The following is a 25,412-nucleotide window of genomic DNA, read 5'->3' as shown; positions in this document are numbered from 1 at the left end:
ATTCTCTGTTCACAGCTCCAGGAATGAATATGGGCTAAAAGGAAACTGAAGGACAAGTGTGCATTGTTAGAGTGTGCTTTTGTAGTAATCATGTTTTGATTGGATTAGAATAGGAATTTGCTATATCTCCAGAGTTCCATTTGCCATATGTTGAGGCAATTTAATGCACACTTGTAAAGGGCGGACATGGGCTTATGGATTTAAGTTAGCAACAGACAATAAGCATGAGCCAGAATCATAAGGTGTCCATTTGATTTTCCTCCCTTTTAACCACCTCATAGCATTAATTGTGTTGGTGTGCATGCAATGATTCTCTCAAGCCCGAACAAAAACCTACAGGTTAACACTACTTAGCAGGGCTATAGTCAAAACCACATAAGCCTGAGACAAAACCAAGTGTGTGCAGTCCAAGACCAGGCCAAATGGGCTCAAGGCCAGTCAGTATTCTTCATACAGACAGTTTACTGTATCTTTTTGAATTGGTGAGGCTGAACCTTGAGATAGGAAATTGTGTTGGTATGACTTTGTTTGATTTACAGAAAGCTTTTGACACAGAGGATCACTCTTTGCTGTTGTCTACATTATAGTGCATATAGTGCAATTTGGGCATACATGCATATGAGTAGAACCTAAAAATATTGAGTGTGCGGGGTTCCCCAAGGCTTCATACTAGGGCCTCTCTCATTTATCATCAAATCATTCATGCTAATTACTGGAATCTAGGATAGATATCAATGAGATTGCAATCACTTTTAGTAAGGAATTAGGATGCATAAGTGAGCTCTTAGATAACAAGCTTTCAATATATTGTGGTAAACTGAGTCGATCTTGTTCGGAACTAAGAGGACGTTGTTGAGGACAAATGGATTGAAAGTTGTAGGGATGATATTGAACCAGTTGGGTCCAGTCCAATTTAGGGCAGCATATGGAAGGTCCACACACACGCTTCTGAACATGAGCAGATGATGAAATTTACATCACATGTACCTTCACAGACCCCTGCCGCCATGCAGAATTGGAAAGTATAGTTTTGGCTTTAATCCTCACCCTTAAAGTCTTTTCTCTTGTAAAAGTGAAACATAATGTTTGAAAACACTTCCAATAAAGCTGAAATCTCACCTTTGAGTAGCTTGTCCAAGTTAGGTTTTGAGTGTGGAATCCTCTTTGAATAAGCATATTGCCCCATGTGGTCAATCAGAGGGCAAACACCCACTGCAATGTTAGCTGGTGAGAGGCACAGATGTACAGTAGCGGGTGTTTTTTCCCACAGTGGCTACAGGGGGCATCAATGTGACCAATCCAGCTGTATGTTAATAATTAAATATAGAAAAAACGAATAGTTTACAGTGATAAATGATTAAGGTGTGCCTTTATACACATTAAAGAAGTGTGTTCTCAGAGTTACAATATTAGTACAAAAACAAGAAAAGTGAAAGTGAGACAGAAGTGAGAAGGATTTTTAATGGGAGAAATTCATAAACTGAAGATGAGACCTAATATCTCCAAAACATAATTGAGTATTTGGAATTTGCATAAATCTATATCCATTTGTTATGAGAGAGATGTCTCTACCCTATTAATTTCCTTATTCTATTGCAATTTCTTAGCTTTAGGCCACAATTTACCTCACTCTACTTCTACCTGATATCACATTTTATGGCATAGTTTTGCAGAATAAATGGACTGTGTTGTGGTTCATTCATCTTTCAGTCAGCTTTCACTCACAGAGCTTCTTTCAAGAATAACTTCTGTGTCAACCCATGCAAGGGTGACCTGAGCAGATGACACAGGTCAATAATAGGATTGAATCATGTTAGTCTACTAATATGCACGAGAGACTGATCTGAGTTACTTAATTAATAATAAAAATGTTATCAAGCAGAATGTGTTCCAAGAGAGAAGGCAAAAAAAGTAAAGGGAGCTTTACAGTATGTTATCCAAATGCCACTTTCAAGTGCTCAGTTATATTCTTCCGAAGTTGTAAAGCAGATTCTGTATATAAGTGCTTTTGATTATAAAAATGCTGACAAAACAAGCCTAATAATCATGCGAACTAACAGTAAAACATTGAGTATTTAGCTATATGACGTAATAACAAAAAATATATGTAAGCACAGTCTCATTCTAACGTCACATCAACAAGTGTTAGTTTTGAAATTCCGATATTTTCATAAGTCTTTGAAGGCAGCCTCGTGACGTCGACTGTTTTGCTTTACATGGCGGGATGCGGAGGCTTCCTAGCTAAAACAACTTCGTGACTTGGTGGTAAACTGGGCTTTTCAACAGCCTAAGTTGAAATATTAACGCTCAAATGTTTGGTTAAGGCTTTTTGGAAGTCGTAAAAACATTGCTAGTCTACCCTGTCTGCTCGCTAGCGTTAGCAAGGAAAGCAGTCCTCCTGGTTTGACAACTGACTGAAAGTTTGAAGAAGATTAAGTTAAATTTGTGCTATGGAGAGCTCATTGGTAAAAGACAACCCGCTGCTTTTACCTCTCAACAAGGACAAAACTATCTATGACGGATTCATCACAGTCCAGGTAAACTGTTGTTGATGTTCTTCCTGGTAAAAGAACGGTTCTCCAAACTGCATTCAAAACTCTATCAATTAAAACATTCCTCGCCAAGGACACCTTTTTATGCCTGGCAGAATATAACTTCAGACATTTAACAAATGTCTAGGAGCCGCTGGTAAATTCGGCATACATGTACCTTCCAACATTTACAAAGTCAACATTATTATTATCAATGTCAGTGATTATTATAGATGTGCGGACTAGGTGCAGTAGTATGATATACTCTGCATATAGTACATTTGCGAATAAGAAACCTTATATTGCCCAATTTCTGAATGGAGTTTGGCAGCTCACATGTTATTTTCTTGAGTGTTACAAATAGTTTATTTATGATATTGTTTTGTAGCTGTCATGTTACTTACAGTCATGATATTTCTTCACAGGAGAGAGACTTCAGAATGAGAATACAACTGCCACCAGATCGCCAACTCAAAAAGGCCAAGTAAATATTATCATTTCACCCTATTTCACCCATTTACAGATACATATTCCAGTCAGAAAATATGCTAACTTTACAGTTGATGCCCCAAATAATTTCAAGCATATTTGGCACTGGTGTAATTAACTACAGTATAAGTCCCTGCATAACCACAGAACATGGGCTTTATTCACTATTTTCAGTGGTTGTAACGATGTATAACTTTGTTCTTGTAGGCTGCACTGCTGTTGGCAGTTGAAACACCTGTTGCGTGGATATGAGCACGTAGTAATGCAGGTAAACTCTACATACAAGACCGAAGCCTTTGTTGTATTTTTGCTGCAAGTTGCATCATAATATTTTGTATTGTGTTGTGTCTGCTATCTCTGATTGCGATCAGGTTGATTGTTCTGTGTTTTATCATTTTTGTCATGTCATTTTGGCTCCTTTGTGTTCGCTGCATCGTGCCTGGCGTCGCTCCTGTACTCTCTGTCACCCATCAGGCTCGCCTCACTCAGAAGCAGAGAAAAATATTTTTCACTGTTTAATTAACATCGCCTGGAAAATGTCCCTATTTGTTATGTGGCCCCTCAGGGTTATTTGGATGAGATTGATATTTCACCCCGGGCTGCAAAGTTCATTATTTTCACAGCCTTTAAGCTATCATTAATTATTAAAGCAGGTGGCAGCCCCCATTAATCACAAACACTGTGTTTGATTTGAATGGCTGGCTAGAGGAGAAAAAAATAGACAGTGTCACTTCATTATCCTCCCATTCAAGGATGTCTTTTCTCTCTTGTTTGACTTCTCACAGAGGCTGCAGCAGTCGGCTGATCTTGTCAGTTTCATTCTGGAGCTGAAGACTGTCTTGGTAAGGAGGGAACTGACACAGTGGTTAGCACGGTCACTTTGACATTGTTGGTTTATGAATAGGATGTAAATGGGAACCTTCAGGCACTATCAATAGCCTTGATTGTGAGACACAGGTGTACATATACATCTATTTTGTTAAATTAATGAAAAGTGTAATGGCCTGTGTGTTCGCCACCAAACAAAAACATGAGACTTATTGGCCCAGATTCAGTTTTTCTGTATTTATGTTTGCTTTCAGTAGAAAGATGGTGAAGATGTGATATGATGTGCATAGTAATCTGGGCTTAAAATAAGAAGTGTTCTCTCTGTCGTCGCAGGAAGTGGGCCTGAAGAGCCGTCCTGAGTGCCGCTCAATCCCACCTCCACAGTATTACTCCCAGCTCATCTCTGAGATGGAGACCCTTGGGTGGGACAAGTAAGTGGGCCACTAGGAGCAAAAGCACTGGCTCTGGAAGCAGGTTTTAAAGGAAGCTTAGCCACTGACTTGTCAGATGTTGGGAAAGTTGACTGCACCCACCAAATTTGCCAGCTCTGAGTCACCTTGACTTGGGTTTGGTTTGATGGATATATTGACTAATGCTGATTGAAGAAACAACAGTGGGACAAAATATAGAGTACCAGTCAAAAGTTTGGACATACCTTTCTATTCACTTGAATGAGAAAGTGTGTCCAAACCTTTGACTGGTACTGTATCTATGGATTGTATACAATGTCTTAATAGATCTGCATTACTGATGAAACAATCAGTTCATTTAAGTAATTTATAAAGGAAAAATACCAAATATTTGCCGGTTGAAATCTCTCAAAAGTCAGGATTTGCTGCCCTTTTCTCTTTTTATGTGGTTGTTTTTGTGTCTTGGACTGTTGGTTATCTTGAAATCTTGGAACTTGTGATGACTTGAGCTTTTCACTATTTGTCACTATCATTCATAGACTAAACAATTAATCAGCTAATGAGAATAATAATAGATACATTATTTGGATTGTGAAAACAATTCATTCTTGTCTAATGTGGTAATCGTCCAGCAATTCAGAACTAAAATATAATATAAAATAGCCTAAGCTCTTCTCCCTCCAGCCCTCAGCGCCTATGCACGACTGACCGAGGACTCTCCAGCACTCTGCTGTCCCTCAGCTCTGTCTGGTAATGATATACTGCTGTGAGGTCATATTTTTGGAAAGAGATGAATAACTAGGCTTAAAAACATACTCTGCTCATTGATTTGGTTAATTTAAATAATCTGAGGAGACACAAGGGCTTTATGATCTGATAAACACTCACATTTCTCATTCAGACTGAAGCATACCTTCCTGTGTGCTCAACTCTAGATAATGCAGAGCTGTTACTGATGTTGTTACTTACTATTTATGCTAGTTACATATTCTGTTTCTTACAATTTGAGAGGTTGATATTTTATTAACTTGGAGTCCGCATCAGTTTCCCTCCAAATGAGACCACACTGTCATCAGCAGGCTGCATTGTGGTCAATCTTTGTTGGTTTTGCTGTGTCTTGTCCATTCATGTGCTTGTATGTAAAGTAAATGCAGCTGTATCTCTGTCACAGTAGTAGGCTTAGACCATAGTGGAGCCCCCACCCCCCCCCCAACCCCCCAAACCCCCAATCAGATATCAGCAAACAAACGCAATGATAGGATGATCAGAAAATGTACTGTATGATCATCCAGCCATCATCCAACCATCCAGCACCCATGCATGTCATCCAGCACACCCCCCCGTCCCCCCCAGCTGAAACAAGGGATGGGAAGCGAGAGAAAAAGAGAGACAGAGAGAGAGAGAGAGATGGAGCGAGAAAGTGAAACCAAATGGAAACTAAACCTTAGTGTTATTTAGTTCTTTATTTCAGCGTGTTGGCTAAAACTCCGGGAGCAGACACTCAGATTTCAACGTTCCGTGCACACTGACAGTGAAGGCATCGCAATATTCAAGCATACCAAATGTATCAGGATAAGCCTCTTGAGAGGAATCATCCTGTTTTCAAGGAGCTCGTTAAAGATGACATGTAGATGTAACTGTGATCCGTGTTACAGCCGATAAGACACTACCGCAGTGCTCGCTGGATGAATTACCACAGAACGTCAATGTAAATAGTAGTTTAAATTGTAGCGATGATCAAATAGTTATTTTCTCTTAATGAACAACATGGTAATGTTGCCTTCCCCGCTTACATGGTCCCAGGATACGCTGAGAGTCATTTGCCTGCAGAATTGCCTGCTGATGGAACACGATGATCCGATGCTTTTCCTTTTCTTTGTAGAAGCTATACAGTGACATTTTTTATATAAACCCAAGTTTATGGGCAAAAATAGGCAATTGTAAGCTGCTAACATGACTGTAACTTATTGTTATTAATGTTTTTTTTAACTTTTGCATGTTCTCCCCAGAGGTAAGATTAACATTCCTAACTGTGTCGAGTTGTATATATGAGGAGAAACCTCCACTGCTTTAAATGACTATATGGAGCTTGTGTGTTTTTTTTTTTTCCCCCAGCAGTCTAAACTGATGGGAGAGCCTGCAACAACACAGCTCCACATTAACAAATGGCTCTTAATGACTTCCTTATTTTTAGTTATTGAGTTATAGTTAAATCCAGGTCACATTTAATAACTGTCAGCCCACGTGCGTTGACAGGCCCGGCTAATACCGCCGACTCCACTCGTCAGGAGAGAAGGAGGGGCGGGTAGGAAGATATCTATTCTCCCCCAGCTCGGATTAAGCCTTGACTACTACACTCATTTTCCACTTTCCTATTAATGACCACGGCTACAATTATGATATTAGCAAAATGCAAATGGCTCTAATTGAAGACTCTCAGGTTTTAATAGGAGAAGGGGGGGGTGAAGGTATGCTTTATGCTGGAAATGGGACCAACATCATTTTCAGTGTCGCGTTACGGTTAGGAGGCATTATACACAGTGGGCCTCAATCTCCAAAGCACTCGAGATTCGCTTAGCGTCTTAATTGGTATGGGCCGTGCTAATAGCCACCAGGGGTTTTCAGTTGTAATTCTGTCTGCTGATTGGGCCAGGTAAGTGAGTCTTTCTCTCTCTCTTCTCTCTCTCTCTCTCTCTCTCTCCCCATGTCTCCATCTCTGTGTTTTTGAGAGTGTGGTCATCTTAATTGGCTGGAGATGGCATACCATGTGTTAATTAATGGAAAATGAGGTCAAGTAGGTCAGCCGCCATCACTCGCTGGCCCCAAAACGTGGCCCTGGAAGCTCCGGGCCTCATTACGGGCACAGCTGGCACTCCATGTTCACAGCCTCTTGGTGCACGCACACAAGCGTCGTCTCTTCTTATCACAGTGTTATCACTCTGTCACACTGTGTTGCTGCTCTTCTGAGGCCAGTTATAGCGGCTCTTTGACAGCAGGGCTCTGCTGGGCCAACTAGGACCAGGGCTGAGGGATTAGACGCTTTCTAACAAGGGTTTTTTTTTTTTTTTCATCATCTTTGTTTTTGTTACATTATTAGGTCAGCTAATAAATTACTCCTATAATCATGTGATGCATGCATCACAAATGGTAGTAGGAGTTATGCAGTTACATCCAGTAAGTAATGAGAATGTCCTGGTTAACACAGTTAGACTGTAAACCAGGCTAATGAATATATAGGAGTCTCTGTGCTTTATAAAATGAGTCTGTGGGTTTTTTTTCATACATTACATTTGTGTGCATGTTACGTTCATCGTCCTCTATTTCCTTTTCCTTTTTTTTTTTTTTTTGCATGCAACACACATGTGCACCACATATGTGTTGATCTCACCGTTCATGAATCACTTAGTCGACACAAAAAAAACTCATAGAGACAAGCACGCACGTGCAAGCACAAACGTGCGTGTCATGCACTGTCTGGAAACAGCTCACTTGGCTGTGGAGTTGCAAATGGGATGCTCTCATCAGTCTTCCCAGCAGGACGTCTGACTGTCACGCTGTTTCCATCATGGCCAAGTAGGGGCAGCAGCAAGTCCCTGCTATCATGGGCGTGAGACCCCAGAGGAGAGGAGGTGGAAATGTGTGTGTTGGCAATGTACTGATGAGACTTTTTCCACTGCTGATACTGTTTCCAAAAACTAAACCTTAAAGTTGGCCGATACTGAATGCTGGTCTGACTTGTCCTCTCTTCATACAGAATGAATTATATGTGCTTTAGCAAACACAACTGTCTGTTAACAACAGTTTCCTGTGGTCTTGTTTTTCAACCCATTTTTTTCAATCATTTATTGTTTTACAGCTTGAATATTTACTTGAAAATTGGCTGTTTTGTCTACTTTATTCTTTTTTTTACCTTAATCTTTTAACACCCACTGCCTTGCCCCACCATATTTTCAAAATCATTTTGAAACTTCAATTCTCTTCGCTTTTTGTGTAAGTACAGTTATCATGCTGTTAAGTTTTGCATTCAAGGTTCATTTTGATTGTAATTATACAATGCAGGATAAGTGGAGGATAGTTAGCCTAGCTTGCTAATGTTAACACTGTTTGCTACTAGCTGTTACTGTTTTTATGTCATTTAAACACCTGTGCAGTGCCACTATCACACTCCTATACACTCAGTGTGGTGTTCAATCCCGCAAACACATGGGTTTAGCTAGCGTTAGCTTTCTCTCCATCATGTGTCTACCTGCCGTGGTGGCTAGACTAACAAAACTTGGTACATTACCACATGCTTGGAATCACAACACTGAGTAACGTACAGAGGTACAAAGTAACGCTGGGAGTGCAGATTAACTAAGCAGCTACTGATGTCACCTCCCATGCTAGTTAACTGCTTCTCAGGCCATTTAAATTGAACTGATATTCTGTAATGAACAATTTTTAGTGCTTGTTCACAGATATTATGCCAATCAAATTACACTACCAATATTGTCCATCTCTCAAAAGTACACAGCCCCTGGAGAACACAAATGTAGGGGGTCACTGCATACATTTAAATGAAACTTCTTCAGTTTGGTATTTCCAGTTTTACTGTTTGAGAAAGTCCCACAAGGTGCAGGGGTCCAGATGGTGGAACAGTGGGTGATAAAAAGTTTCATTTAAATCTAAGTTGCTTTCAATCATTTTTAAATTACATTTACAATTACATTTGGCTTTTTATAAATCTGCAAATACTTTATACTGTATGTTTGCCAATTAAGCCTTAACAGACTGCAGAAGTACAAAGAATATGCAGTGATTTACTCAGGTGTCATGACACAAATAGGATGAAAGTGAAACAGATATTTCTTTTTATAGAGCCAGAATTCTTTTATTCATGTATTCTGCAAAGCGCCAGCACTTTATTTCAATGATTTAACTTCTTTTATTGATCAATTTGATGCTTGTCACTTTGGTCACTTGCATAGGTCTATTAACCGGTCTTGCTTGACAGATTTGTGTATTTATTGCTGTGCACTGTAATGGGTATTTTATGGGTGTGTACTATTTGTGTACCTGAGGATACAGAGTGTCGTCTATTGAAGAAGTTCTCTACTGCTGCTAGATTATTTTAATCTGCTATTAACAGGTAGCACTGACTGATATCGACATACTCCTGACATTTTGCGTGTATGTGTGTTACAGTGAGAAGATTAGGGGATGTGTTTAGGAGATCTCAACATGGACATAGTTTTAGAGATGGGGAGATGGAGTAGAGATGGGGGGTGGTGAGACTGAGTAAGAGTGGGAGCAGAGAGAGAGAGAGTCAAATCGGCCTGATCATGATATCATGTGTTTGTATGTGCGCACATGACACTTCGACATTGCTGCCCTTCGCCTGTGTTTGATTGCAAGTGTGCGAGCGAGCAGACACTTTTATGAGCACGGGCACAGCGGACATCGTCTGCCATCATTCCATCACTTCCCTAAGTGTGTGTGTGTCATCCCCGAGCACACCGTTCACATCACTCCTTTCTAACACACTCCATAAATCCTCAGCAGATATACAACCACATCAGGCCCGGCACAGAGCGTCCATCGTAATGTACTGTAAATCTGGAGGAGGACTGTCCAAATCCTTTTGTCTCAGATCGGTCTTTTGTCTTTAGGTCTCAGTAGACTGGAGATGGACTGGAGAGAAACTGGAGATGGACTGGAGAGGGGGAGGATCTGATTCTTTCATAGTGTGCTGGAGCGGCAGAGGGAGCAGTAAATCTGACAGCAGTGATGGTGCATGCTCTGGCCAGATCAGTGTTTTGTCCTCCGCCTCAATAGGTTATAATTAGCTCAGGAAGGAGGGGGTCTGGTTTATAGGGTGACTTAAGCTTGATCATTTGTACTCACCTTAAGGTCACCTGCAGAGACATCGTTTTATAAGAACTTGTTGTTTGTTTGTTATGGCTTTATATGACAGGTCCGGTACAGAGAGAACCATTATGCGGTGTGCAAGAAGGAGCAGTGGTACTACTAGAGATCAGTATTAGGTTGAAAAGTAATGATATGAAGGAAGAACAGTATTTTCTGTTTACTCACACTGTACGTCGATTGAAGGAAAATTAATCTGCAGCTATTTTGATAATCGTTTAAGTAATCTTCAAGCAAAAACAAAAAAAATGATGGTTCAAATGTGAGATTTTGCTGCTTTTCTTGCTCTTACATTTAAGTAAATTGAATGTTTTAGAGTATTTGAGTGTTTAATGACATCACCATGTGCTCTAGATACTGTGACGGATGTTTTTTCACTGTTTACTGATGTTTTATAGACCAAACAAGTGATCAAGATTAGTTACAGTCCTAGTTTGATGAGGTTGGTTGTAAGAGGGTTTGGTTTTTTTTTTGAGTGAATATGAAAAAATGATAATGCAAACAATCTAGTTTAACCTTGTGCTGCTGTAACCTGCTGTAACTAAGATGGCATGTAGTTTAGACTTGTTGGACATTTTACAGAAATCTAACTAAGTCTGACCTAAGATTGGGAAAAGATAAGATTGCCATTGTGACTTTTATTTAAAAGTGATTCGGGTGCTTATTCATACACAAGGCCAACATATAACATCGCCATCACATTTACATAATGAGATGCATGTTTGCAAGGGGTATTTTTTGTGTCACTTCATAAAGTCAATAGTTTGGGGTGTCACTCTCCTAAAACGTCATGCCTACAATTCCCAGAATACATTCTTGCCTCTAGAATTTTGCTACTGTCACTTTTTCTTAAACAGGAAGGTAACCAAGAGACACACAGGAACTTTTTTTGACACTTAGACCAATGAAATTATTATAGGTGACCCCTCACTTATTCAGTAGTAGGGAACTGTACAGGGAACACCCACGTGTTCCTCATAGTCATTTTTTGAATGTGAGTGTGTCAATTAGTGTACATTAGCAGCCTTTTTTATTGTGCCATTAGTGAAAAATGTATTAAAACAGAGCAGTATGAGGACTCTAGTTCTTTGTACCAGTCAATTGATGTGCTGGCAGTGGAGTCCTGAGTTATTAAGTATTGTAGTGAAATTACCAGAGTGTACATGGAGTCAGTCTATTTGCTTACAGTTTTGTTAGGGAGCATAGAATCCAGACTGTTTCTGTGTTTACTTAGTATGACAATGATGCTTTGGGCTCAGCATGATTGGATTTGTTATATTCCTCCATTAGAGCATTAAAAAGGCACTTTCTGGAGAAGAATGCAAATTAGAATTTAGACATGTAAAGCTTGTAGTTCTGCCTTGCTGTATTTTGGTGTGAGCAGGGAGCTGTAGCCTGATGTAATGTCACCGTGTTTGTACCAGGAGTCATAAATCTGAAGGCAGAGAGTTGATGTCTCAATGTTGCTTTCTGCAGCCGTGATTAATGATAGATGATGGATGCTGTCAGTTTACAGTGTAATGTGTCCCCTTCTCTGTGAACAGATTCAATATGTTGATTTATTGTGTATACATTGTGTGTGTCCATCTTCAGGCTGCTTTTCATAGACACAGAGTTCCGCATGTTGAGGCTGAAGGCGGAGGACTCTTCTGGAAGGCAGCACATTCTCACTATTAACCTCAAGACTAAGGTAAGTCACACTCTTACCTGCACGCACAGGAACACACACAGTTTACTATAAGGACTGGATCATTTTCACACTGAAAATTATTCATCATCAAATGGAATACTCTACAGCTTGATGTTGACCTACAGCCAATCCAAATCCAAACGGGCTGACTTCACTAAACGCATATGGGACGTTCAATTTGCTGATAGCAAATCAGTGATTTACATCTGCGCCCCTAAATCTAGGTCAAACCAGAGAGGGTGTGGAGAGACATGATAACCCGCTGTGACTGAGATGTAGCACAGATAAAACATCTCTACATAGACCTCAGCATGATGGAAAACCTTGCTCTATGAATACAGAAAACCAATACACCCACACTCTTCTGCATAGCTGCTGTCTCCACTCGCTGCTATCGAGAGAAGTACACAAAACCATTTACCTATTGTAGGTAAAGCTAAACGCAGGACGGTGGAATAGCAGCGTATTGCAGGGCGATTTAAATGTGTGCGTGTCACTCCAAATTGTCAAATAAGAGGTGACAGAGTGTGTTTAGTGAGATTTTTGTCTCAGCACAGATGATGGTTTTGGTTGATTTTTAGTATTGAATCTGAAATGTGTCTCATATAGACTCTGTAGTGGTCAGACTGTGCTAGAATAGTCTACATTCTTAAATTATCATGATCTTGTATCAGTTAACATATAGCTACAATAAAAATGCAGTACAGTAAACAGTAGCACCTCTTGTTAACCTTAAAGGACAATAATTCCAATTTATTACAACTTGGGTCTTATTTTCAGAATTTTGTACATTATTTTTTTATCAGCAATTACTTTACTCACCAAAGTAATTGCTGAGATCTGGAAACATGGCAACATCACTGACGGGTCAAGAAACACGACCAGTCAGACGATCAGACAGGTTGTAAACAAGTCAATAGTTTAGCCAGTTTATCTACACCACTTTATTTGGAGGTAAAAACAAAATCAGGGAATCCTTTGTTGCACTCCGGAAGACTGTGTGCATGCACAAAAACAGCAATTACAATAGGTCAAAGTTGAATTAGGAAGTCAGTCTGTAAATCGCATTGATTTATTTAGAGAACCGATGTGTCACTTTGCCCCAGTGGCTAACTGCAGTACTACAATAAAAATCCCTCGCAGCCAAAAAAGTTTTTTCCCCATAGACAGCCAAGTTTTATAAGTTTTATACCTTGAGGTTTTGAAGGTTGACCATGATGAAGGTCTAATATTTGTATGTTTTTTCTAAAGCTAAAAAAGCCACTGTAAATTCTGAGATAAAAAGCGGCATGGACATAATTACTGTGACTCAAATTATAGCCAGGGGCATAGATCTCAGCAATGAACTTTGTGAGCACAGTGTTTTTAAAACTGATTGGAACAATGGCCAAAACTACAAAATAAGACTCAAAGTCAGAATAAAATTATGTTTTCCTAACATAACTTATAATAATAAGCTGTAACATAATAATATTTGCAATGAAAGATATTGAGATGAAACATACGTTTCATAAAATTTATAATACATTTCACTATTGCACAAGTGAGGCTACCTTTCTCACCTCCACCTTTCTGAAACTCTTTTCTTAAAATCTCAGGCAGAGTAGAGCATCTATTGGCTGGCAGGAGTGTAAGTAGCTCACAGTGGGGTTGCGTATTCTGTGCATGGTGGGTGGGTGGCATGATGAGGTGGTGCTTACCTAAGCCCAGATGACATCCACCAGGGATAAGAGAGGGTGCTGGGACCCCACTCTGTGCCCACCTGCCCACCTGGCCCTCTTCACCCCTCTGGCACCGGGTAAAAATAGCTTGCAGTCCTCCCCGTGTTCCAGCTGCCTTCACCAGATCCAGCGCCAGGTCATCCCTCACCAGGCACAGCAAGGGAGGAGGCAGCGCTGGCACAGACACATGGAGGCTTGGGTGGCAGGGGAGAGGAAGAGCAGGGGGAAAGGAGGGAAAGTTGCATGATGTTGAAGGTGAAAGGACAGAGGAAACCTGGCTTTTATATACTGACCAAAGCTTATTATTAAAGACTCTATGAGGTTCAAGCAACATATTAAAGCTGACTGGCAGTGATGCAAGGGTTTACTGTAAATTCTAAGTTCTCAATTAAAAGACAGTATTTGAATAATTAGCAAGAACAAATAAAGCTAGCTAGCTCAGTAGTTGAAAAAGCTGTCTCCATCTGTTTTTTTAATGTTTCCAGCTGACTGGTTTTAAAACAAGAACCCTGTAAGAGTGTCTTAAATATGTACTTGACAGTAATATCCATGAAAATGTGCTAAAACACTGAGGCTAAAGCTGTATGTTCCAGGCAAAAAGTCAACATCCTCATCAACTGATGACATGGAAATAAAAAAAGCATTGTTATTGTATTGCAGTGTAGAGCTAGCTACTGCTAGTATTATAAGTATGATCAAATCTTACATTTTGTCCTTATTTCATTTGTTTCATTCATTTTAACATAACCCCGTTTGGTAGCTTTGTTTACATAATTGTACAAGACAGAAGTTAGATTTATATTTTAATGTCTTTAACTTTTAACATTACAAAAAAAAGCTTTTAGGGTGAGGACTAACCAATGCGTACGTAAAGCTATCTCTGATAACAAGTTTGGCTTGTGTTGATCAAGTGTAAACTTAGCCAAATCCAATATAGAGAAGGACAGAGCAGCTAACGTTAGCCTACTTTCCGATATAACTAGTAGCATCCACGACTGGCTACTACACAGTGGCTAAATAACACACAGTGGATGTACTGTTGTGAACTTTTAAGGCTTTTTGTGTAATGTAACCTGTAACCCCAAAACATGTAGTTCCCAGATGAAATGTTCTTTGGCCTTGAAAGTAAGCTAGTTAGCCAGACACGCTAATGATAGCAGCTTATGGTAGAGCAGACAATTGTGATATTAGGCTTTAGTCTTCTCACTAAAATATGAAAAATATGCATATAAAATAGTAAATAACAGCCACTTTTCCTAGAATTTACTTTATATAACTAATACATTAATAAACTTTAGTTGGCCCTTTTACACAAGTGTGCCTTACACTTAATCAAAATCACAGAAACCAGCGCCACAGAGGGTCAGAGCTTTACTGACCTTTCAGTATTCTAGCCAATGTAGAAACATCATGTAAGAGAGAAGTGCTAAGAGACAAAAAAATAACTTACAGAGAGAGCAAGGATTTTCTTACTGTAATAATTTGGATGCAAATGTCATACTTTGCCACAGCAAATAAAAGGTGCAGTTTCTGCCATCCTGTCTGAGCGTTATTAAAGCAGGGATTCAGAGGATCACTTATTTTTTATTTTACTCAATTAACTTAATTTAAGATACATAACTGCCCTATCTCCTACACCCACAGCACCCTGCAGAGGCTCCTGAATGCACAGCTGACCTGCCAGTCCCTCTGGCCATAACCTGGACACCACAGGTATGTATGCACTATCTAGTGCTGGTGTATCAGCTGCTACAAGGTATTTTTCTGTTAGCAGAAAAAAAAAGTTCAAAAAAGAGAAAAATGGAAAGTGTCTTTGACCATAAACCGCAATAAGTATCTTCATTCATTTTCTTTATTGCTTATCCGCTAGAGGGTCGCGTGGCCAATCTCAACTGACATTGGGTGAGAGGTATGGTACACCCTGGACAGATCACCAGTCAATCACAGGGCTAACATATAGTATAGAGACAGACAACCATTCACACCCACGGGCAATTTAGAGTCACCAATTAACTTAGGTTTACCTATATTTTTGGTCTGTGGGGGAAGCCGGAGTACTTGGAGAGAACCCAAGCAGGCATGAGGAGAACATGCAAACTTCACAGAGGAGGGCCCCAGCCGGCCAACGGGTTTGAACCCAGAACCATCTTGCTGTGAGGTGACAGTGCTAACTACTGCCTCATCGTGCCACCCACAATAGATACAATAAGCATCTTACACATTAAAAATATACAACGTTTTATACTTCAAAAAAAAGACAAAAATCTGTGGCAAAAAAATGTAAACCAATACCACAAGCATTAACTTTCAACATTGAGTTACACATTAATAGCCTTTTTCTGAGGTCAAGTATTTTGGTTTACACAAGTCTGAATTTAGAATGAGTAGTATTTGTTATTTCATGCAGCTCGTGTCTGTATGCATTCTATGATTTGTTCACAACATTTCTCATCATTTCAGGAAAGGCCCACTGTGATTAAATCCCCAAAAAAGCTACATAATAATGCACTAAAAATTTCCAATTTAAAAAATCACTAATGTCCTTAGGGTTGTACATATTTGAACTTTTATGAATTTCATTTAACTTTAGTAAAGCTCTACCATAACTCATCCAATCAGACTTATTGCAACAGCTCCTGAAGGTCTTCGTTTTATATTGGGTTAGGTACTAGATAGAGAGAGAGAGATACTGCTGTGGTCAAGTGTAAAGTGCAATTGTAATTTATTTGTTTGGGTTGTTTTTTGGGGGGTTTTTTGTACTGCTTAGATGGCAGTACTTTTTTCAGCACTGAATCATGTCTGCAGCTCTTCTTCTCAGGTTGCAGAAGGCTGGGTTCATACCTGGAGCAAGGGGTTAAAGACAGTCCTATCATAGATACCTTCAGCATTTTTATTCATAGTTCACAATCAGATCAGTTGGATTTCAGCCGTCGATAGCACAACCACAGCATTAGATGAACGTATTGAACGTCATCAAACCTTATATTGCTTTAATTATATTCCCTGCAGTAACTGTGTTTATAGTCTACTTCATTCACTCTGATATATAGAGGGATGATGGGTGAGGCATGTACTTGTAGTCTCATTACTGGATAGAAGTGTACAGCTGTTCAAACACTGCGTTGCCGTTCTTTTATTGATTGTGATAGAGAGTGGTAATTGTGGTGAGCAGTAGGGATGGGTACAAGTAAAAGATTAATCAGTTACTAATCGGACATGTACCTCATTGATCTTCTGCACCACCAAGACGGCATTTTATAAATACTGTATTGGACTGAATATCAGATGATTATTTTTTCTGGAGATAACATTTAAAAAAGCAGGAGCTGTGTTATATTTGAGGACTAGATGATTGACTGAGTGTTGTTTTATGGATTGTCCGTAGCCTCATTGTTGCTCGGCCAGCAAGTTTCTCCAAGTCTGTTTATAATGTGTCTTTTGGAGTTAGTCAGCCCTAAAAAATTCTCAGGAAGCCCAGTTCAACCTACGGGAGTTTCTGGCGGATCATGTAACATGCCGTGGAGGAATTAAATTCCTGACGAGTAGAAAAACAAGCTGAAAGCGTCTCCCAACATGGACCGCAGAAACACAGCGGGACCAAATCATCTGTCAAGCGGCCAAGAATATCCAGCGTCACAGATGATAAGAAGCTCAAGAAAGAAAGTCTAAAAAATGCTAACTATCAGAGAGAATAATTTCCACCGCTTCCAACAGCCTAACGAGAGAGAGAGTGTGAGTATGTGACGGACAGTTACACAGATGTGGGATTTTCATTCCACTTTATCGGAATCATTTCATGTTTTACTTTTACATCTTATGATCAGGGCCAATATTGTACATTTCTATTCAGTGGAATTATTCAATATAGAATCAAGTATATAACACAATTACTCAATCAGTGAAAAATATGAGAATCAACATCCCTAATAAGTAAAAGGTGAAAATGTTTTTGACAGATGTTTCCAGCCCAAGCTGACCAGTCAGAGTTGTCGTGGTCTCTGCATGGAATCTCTGTCACCCAGTAGCCCCAGTAGTAGTTACGTTTTTGAGGAGCATGCATGTCATGTACATGGTTAGGTTCTAAAGCTACACTGTAAACCCTTAACGCCCAACGATAAGTCCACCTCAACGTCTGGAATCAGTAAGAGGGTATGGCAGCCATGTAGCAAGAGAGGTTCAACTTAGGACAAAAAAAAAGTCTTATTGTTGTAAGTTTTATTGCTGTAAAGCCACACAGTAACCTGTCACACATGATGAACATACTGATGGAACAGAGAATTAAATCAAATCCGTATAAGGGGGACATGGTTCAAAAATAGGGTTTTGAAAAGTCCCCCGTGGAGATTATGTCAATGCACCACCGACATAAACCATAACTGTAATCTGCTTCTCCGTTTATTTTCAATAACTGCACAACTTGTACTTTCTTATCCTTTACATACTGTGTGTTTCATGTCAGTGAGTAACAATGCCAAATACATATCAGGTCATGATGGATAGACATGTAACGTAGCAAATATCTAGCTGTTATGTCACGAGAATCAGCCTCATCTGTCACATTATTTATTTAGCAAATGTATGTGATATTTTTGAGGTTCTTTTTTGTTAAACCTCAGAGCCTCAGATGCGGACCGGCTGATTTTTCTTCCATTTATTGTTTTGTGATGTGACATTTTTAGACCCTTTGAGGCTGAAACCGTGATTAAGGGCTTCACAAATACACTTGACTCATCCTCTGCTACCTATTGCATAATTTGACAAAACACTCCTCCACCTGCTGTATTAAGACATTTTCTCTCAGCCCCTTAAATTTAGTCCACTATAATTGGCATGAAACTGCTTTGATGTAAAACCAGCTGCGGGCTCTTTGTATCTCTTTGCCTCCTCGTTATTGTTGTTTGCCGTCTTGCTTCTTTCACTCCGGCTCCGCTTTTCATCTCTGTCACTGCCTCTGAGCTTGTGTCACTCACTCACTCACACACACACACACACACACACACACACATTCACAGAAATGTCTTGAGTTTTATTTAATAGTCACACCAACAGTCCCTTTGTCCATCATAAAAACTACCGCTCCATATCTGAGCATTGCACCGGACCATTCACAGTGTTTCAAATATATTACAGAAGGGCGCTGTCAGTGCGTGTTTGTGTGTGTGTGTGTGTTGAATGACGGTGTAGACAAAAATCAGAGAGAGGAGAGAAAGAGAATTTGAGGAGAGGGATGCTAATGTGTGGGCAGATCTGTGTGTGTGTGTGTGTGTGTGTGTGTGTTGCTGAGCTGATACATGGCAGGCGTACAGTGAGGACCAGCTTAGAACAGCGCTACCGTATGGAGCCTGTCTGCCTGCTGGGCCGTTGATGGATCTCTCCCACACTGCAACATGAAGTGTGTGTGTGTATATACATATACGTGTGTGTGTGTGTGTGTGTGTGTGTGTGTGTGTGTGTGCTTGCATCTGTGCCAAGTGTGGTTTTTGTCTGATGTGTGAAGGGTGTGTGTGTGTGTGTATATGTGTGTGTGGCGGGGGGAAGGGCCTGTCTGTCGGCAGTCCTGACATGTTCATTTGAATGAGTAATTATTGCCTGCCCCATTGCAGGGCCAAGACGTGCCACTCTGTGCATTTGTGTGGAACTAGAATGGGAAGAGAAATAAACCTGTGTGTGTGTGTATGTGTGTGTATGTGTGTGTAGTTTGTATCCTTTTGTGCTTGCAGACTATGCAAAGGTGATTTTTAACAACCAAAACTGCATGTATTAAGACATTGAGGAAGTTTCAGTGTGAATAAAAAAAAAGGTGAATGAGAGTGTAGCTGGCTGAACAGGAGACACCATAACCACTGTTGAACAATGAACCAGTCCTGCCTCTGTGTGTGTATATATGCATGCATCTTGTATCTATATAATATGACCAATTCATGTTTTTGAATGTCATAGCCAATACTTAAAGGACCAGTGTGTAAGATTTAGTGGCATCTAGCAGAACAGACTAATATTCATGAGGATGTTTTAATTAGTGTATAATCACCTGAAAATAAGAATCATTGTGTTTTTGTTACCTTTGAATGAGCTCTTTATATCTACATAGGGAGCCAACTTATTTTAGGTTGTTGACTTATCATAGGATTGGTGGTTTGTCCTGTCGATGTGTCCTTGAGCAAGCCACTAAATCATAAATTGCTACAAATATTTGCATGAGTTGCTTTGGATAAAGGCGTCTGCGAAATTAATGTGATGTAATCCTTTATTTTGTGGGATTGACACGTAAAAACAAACAAACCCAAAAGATTTCAATTTTGTATTGATATAAAACAGAAAACAGCAGTCACAATGATTACTTTACTTACTTTTCAATCGGCAATGTGAGGCAGTTTTCGCTGCACATTTTACAGACTTTACAGAATCCTCACACACCTCTGATCAGATCCCTGACATGAAAATTATAATAAAGACACAACATAGCAATTTACATACATGGCAACCAAAAAGATACTTTCTTTTTCAGGTTTTATTAGTAAGTGCTCAAGATAACACCTCTGTGTAGTATGTATATATGTAAATCCCTCTTGAGCATTTGGGAATAATAAACGGCAATAAGCACAAAAGCAAAAAAGGAAGAAAATTGAACAGTGCAGACTGCCGTTCTCATCTCAGAAAATCAATGATATCCATAATCTACATTATTATATACAGAAGTCAAACCTGTAAAGGTTACCTCCGGTCACTTTTGTGTATTTATGTCAAACTGAGAGCTACAGTGAAATCAAATAAAGTAAAATGATAAAACTCCTGCTGAGGCAGTGGATGGTGGTTCAGGACTCATACCTCATACACAGTCAGCCACAATCATGCTCTCTTGTTATGACATGTAATACCTGCATTCTACTCATGTAGTTCTTTAAAACTGGCTCTTCCTTGAAGAGAAAAAAATAGACTTTCCCATTTTCAAGTATAAATTCATCATACAGTAAACATGTAGTCACTAGTGTTACTCAAATAGTGTCACTTAAAACTCTGATAATGTTAACTTCAACAGCTGTGTTTGTTCTCTGACCTGAGATCTGCTCATCAGGACAAACAAGACAAGTCTTTATTTCCATGGTGCATTCACTGACACACTGTATAGACATAATTAATGATCATTTTACCTGACAGCTGCCTTCATGTCTTCATGGAGGATACAGTACTGTTGTCATATGTAAAGTAGCTTATAACATACAGTATTCATAGATACAGCCACAACTTATACAATGTGTTTCATTGCAAAATACCAAATTCTGAAAACATAACCTGATTATAAAACATTTATAGGGTGAGAGTAGTCTAAAGTTTTTTTTCCCAAGAATTCCTTTATTAACCAGAAGCTTCTCTGTAAGAAATGAAAAAGCTGAAAGTGATGTGTCAAAATAGAAGTTTAGTAGCATCCATGTAAAGAGGAATGAATTCTTTCAGCCCGTCTGCTTTCAGGAGCTAAATTGAGGTCAGTCAGAGATATCATAAATAGATAAAGAGGACTGATTGAGATGGCCAAGGAGCAAATCTCAGCTCAGATTTTAGTCGCTTTCATATTTTCTTACAGCCTTCCGGTCTCACTCATGTTCTCTTCTCAGATACAGCAGGAATTCAATTATCAGCTCTTCTTCTCTTTTTTTTTTAATATATATCTTCCTGAACTGGGCCTCGCATAGTTATCCTGAGCCGTAACCGTAATCATGCCACTGGCATTAATTGGGCTGTAATTGCTGAGGCTCTCAGCACCTGGACGATGCTTAATTGTGTGCACTGTGCTGGCACAATGACCCATAATTTTTGGTTCATTTTTTCCCCTAATTTTTTCCCTCTCATTCCATCTGTATTGCTCTCCCACACCTTTATCAGCTTCCCTTTCTCTCCTCTGTGTGTGTGTGTGTGTGTGTGTGTGTGTGTGTGTGTGTGTGTGTGTGTGCGTGTGTGTGTGTGTGCATGTGTGTGTAAGTTGTTTCAGTTTTTACCAACTGGTCAATTGCTATCTGCACTCTCAGTTTACTCCAGTTGCCACAAATTAGCTCTCTGCATTTAGCTGTATCAAAACTAAATTTCCAGCTTGTCAGGGTGCTATTTCAGTGTCGTCATTAAACTAATAAAATTAAAAGACTATCTTTCTTCCTGATAGTGGTGAACGCACTCTCTTGAACATAACCTAATCCCAATTTACTGTTTCCGTGGTACTATGGGGGGCATTCAAAAGCAACATTATGCAACTATTTTACCTTAAAATAACAGCTTCTAAATCATTTTGATGGTACACTGACTTGTAATAGGGGAGATGGTGCCTCTTTCATTCCCACTCTGTGCCCTGAATGCCTGTTCTTGCACTGTGTAACTTGGGTTGAGCAGGTACGATCACACAAGAGAAATAGCAGTTACCTGGGTGTGAGTGCGTACGTGCGGATGGGCTAATAAATGACAGCTGGCTCGCGTGATGGTGAATAAAGTAAAGAGCCAGATTTTTTTTTTTTCAGTTACGCACTCTTAACTTACACAAAAGGTTTTCTTATCCAATCCTATTCAAAATCCATCTTTTTATTGTTGCACTGTTATGTGTGTACTATCTTATACAAAACACTTTTTTTATTGATTCTATTGTTGTGCTGTTTGTGTGTATTGTCATTGTTTATCTGTTTTCTGCTGCAAGCCGAGTTTCCCACAGTAGGACAATAAAATACTGAAATGTGTTTTGTTCACAGCTTGTTTTCGCTGCCCTTAAATGGCTAAGATATAATAATAATAATGATGATGATAATAATAATTCAAAAGCAACATACATTACTGTCATAAAAAAAGAAAACTCATATTTTCTTAAATGTCAACTGCTAAGCGACAACTGACGGATTTAGCCAGACGACTGAAAACTAGAACGTTATTTCCAAGTTCTTCTTAAAGAAACAGTCCCACAATTTGTGAAAGATTCGTATTTCCAACAGTGCAATGAAAACTCTGATACCACTCTCATATCTGTGTGTTAAGTACAGAGCTAGAGTCAGAGCGTGGTTAGCTTAGCTTAGCATAAAGACTGGAAGCAAGGGTCAACAGTTAGCATGACCCTGTCCAAAGCTTAAAAATACACCTGTAAAGTTCACTAATTAATATGCTGTACACACACATAGATGAGATTGATAACACATTTCTCATTTTACTCTCAGACAGAAAAGCTAAAAAGTACATTTTAAATATTAAACTATTCCTCAGAAGTCTCATTTAGCAGTTTAAGCAAAACTTCACAAGCTTTCTATTTCATTTTATCTGAAAATGAATGAAGGTTGGAAACTAGACTGCCACTTCTCACAGTGATAGAAAGGACAGCTTCAGTTTAGACACAGTGGCCTTCAGTAAAAATGAAGAAGAGGTTGTGTATAACAGAGGCTCCACTGCTGTTACAGAACCTTGGAATATGCCCATATTGTAACCAACCACTGTGCTTGATGTGTTTTGCTTTGGTAGAGTACTCTGGACCAGCTCCGCAGCCAGTTCCTGCTGGTTTTAGAGTCCCTGACCGACTTCTGGGACGTCCTGGACGAGATCGACAGCAAGACTTGGATTCTGGAGCCGGAAAAACCCAGCAGGTCCGACACCATGAGGAGGATCGCCATCGGTACTGTCGAACACACACACGGGCTAATTCAAGTCAGACAGTTTATTTGTAGAGCCCAGTATCACATCCAGTACAGTAACACTAATCATTTTGTATCCTAAGAAAGCAAATTGTTTATTTAGGGGAAAAATCTATATTCCAATGTGTATGTGCAGGAAACAACGTATCCATCAAAGTGGAGGTGGATCCCAGACACCCTAAGATGCTGCCAGAGTGCTGCCTGCTGGGAGCCGAGCATGGTGGGTAGCACCCCAGAGACATGGCAACACTTCAAAGTGGGTTTTCAGGCAGTGCAAGAGCATAAGAAGTGTATCTGCACTATTACACATCCAAAACTGACACGCCAAATTATAGCATGTGAAATCCTCTCCTCATAATAATACACTTATCATGGATCCATGAGGTTTTTGTGAGTGAATTATTACATAAATGACTTTAAGAATCCGCAGGTGACACATTGAGATGACGGTCATCTAAAGAATAAATGGACTGACAGAATGAAGTTTAGTTCCCAAACCAGACTAAAACATATATTTATATACAATTTGTTCACATGTATTTATATTAACAAGCAAACACATTAGAATGAAATTGGTGTGTTTGCCTTCCATAACAAAAGTAACAAAAGAGTAAAAGTTGTTGCCTATATTTCTGTAACTCACTAAACCTGAAAATTATATTTAGTTTAACCGATAGAGACAGAAAACCACAAACCACAAAAAACATTTAGTCACCCAACATCTATTCATGTCTCAGGAAAACTCTCCTTTAATGTTGCCTTAACTTTAATTAATATTCAGCTGTTGCATCATTTTATGCCAGTAGTAGAGAAATAAAGTTACACATTGTCACCTCTGATTGTCACCATCAGAGGAGGTTGTGGTAGGTTTTTCAGCCCTGAGTAGTGTCTGCAAGGCTTCTTTTCAGGCTGCATGGAGGCCCTGCCTTCCTGTTAGGGAAGTGTCTGGGAGGTGAAACCCAGGGCAAAAAAGTCCATGCAACTACTTGCCACTGCTCAGTTTCCTAATACTGCTATGAACGCAGGCTAATAATCGAAGGTTAAACTCAGATAAACATAAACTCCCATCTAGATGTTGGCTGCTAGACAGTTAGAGGACACTGATGAGAACAACGTTTCCCATTTGAGAAGCTGGAACCAGCAAGTGGTCGACATGGTATTTCTTAATAAATGATTAATTAATTATCAAAATAGTTTTTGTAAATTATCTGTTGTAATAACCGGTTAATCGATTGTTTAATTGTTTGATCACTAATGGGAATGACTGTGTCCTGACAGTGTTCCCTGCCTGTTTTCACTGAATAATCTGCCAGCTGAGGATCAACTCAGGCAATAAAGTACAAACTGTGCCTGTGCTCACCATTATTCAGATCAGATCAGTTAGAAGCTGCCAGGCTTGAATGAAAAATGAAGAGGAATAGTGCTCCACATGTCTGGACTTCAGCCGGGGGCTGCTTGTGCCGACTATTGTCTGCCGTCATGTCAGAGGACTTGCTTCCAGAATGGCATGTTTTCATTCTCGCCATGCCAACACCCGAGCCAGCCGGCAAACTTCGGCGCTTTCTATTTAAGTCCCTGTCAATTGTCGGCCATTGTTTCTATAAACCCAAGGTCATGCAACTCCTAGCCTGTTGCCTAGCAATGCAACTCAAAAGATATTAAACACATACACACACTTCAGCCACCCAAGACGGGAGGCAGGCGGCGACCCTCAAATACGAGGGGTCGCGCAGAAATATTGCTTTTTGCATGTAGGAATAACAAATAGTGAAAGTGATGAGCGCTGCACGGAGACAAAGCTCCCCTGTGGAACAGAGGAAGCAATGATGGTTCATATCTGACAGACGTGACACCGCTGTCTGTTGTGAACCGGGCTGTTGTCAAATAAGAGACGCTGTTGCAGAGCGTATGCAGGGGATGATTCTTTTTTTTTTAAGGCAGTCTAATTTTCTGAGCGCTTACAACAATACATACATATATACAATAATAGTGTATCTGCAGGTGCATGAAATGTGTGAAAAAACGTATCCAGATTTATCAAATAGAGGTTTTATCTTTCCAACTACGAGAAGTATAATTTACATCTCATAGCAAATCATCTCCTTTGTTTGTGTGTTGCAGTGGTGACTCCTCTGAGGAATAAGCTGAACGCCAACATGCACTTGTGGTGAGAGATCTCGCTGCTT

At 39.7% G+C, this 25,412-nt stretch overlaps 1 protein-coding gene across 1 annotated transcript in view; it reads left to right on the top strand.

Moving 5' to 3' along the window:
* The first annotated feature begins 2,180 nt into the window (after positions 1–2,180).
* fancl (FA complementation group L) overlaps positions 2,181–25,412 on the top strand; it is a 28,792-nt gene continuing 5,560 nt past the window's right edge. Inside the window, exons 1-10 of the mRNA XM_044372777.1 lie at positions 2,181–2,537; positions 2,957–3,015; positions 3,228–3,288; positions 3,806–3,862; positions 4,182–4,279; positions 11,756–11,852; positions 15,218–15,286; positions 23,057–23,207; positions 23,363–23,446; positions 25,348–25,393. Of these exons, the coding sequence (XP_044228712.1) occupies positions 2,451–2,537; positions 2,957–3,015; positions 3,228–3,288; positions 3,806–3,862; positions 4,182–4,279; positions 11,756–11,852; positions 15,218–15,286; positions 23,057–23,207; positions 23,363–23,446; positions 25,348–25,393 (809 nt within the window). The 5' untranslated portion in view covers positions 2,181–2,450. The remainder of the gene's footprint in view (positions 2,538–2,956; positions 3,016–3,227; positions 3,289–3,805; positions 3,863–4,181; positions 4,280–11,755; positions 11,853–15,217; positions 15,287–23,056; positions 23,208–23,362; positions 23,447–25,347; positions 25,394–25,412) is intronic.

Source organism: Thunnus albacares, chromosome 14 (genome assembly GCF_914725855.1).
Source record: "Thunnus albacares chromosome 14, fThuAlb1.1, whole genome shotgun sequence".
In the NCBI taxonomy this organism is placed as follows: Eukaryota; Metazoa; Chordata; class Actinopteri; order Scombriformes; family Scombridae; genus Thunnus; species Thunnus albacares.
Note: the sequence above shows the minus strand (reverse complement) of the source record. Positions and strands in the feature narration are given on the sequence as shown.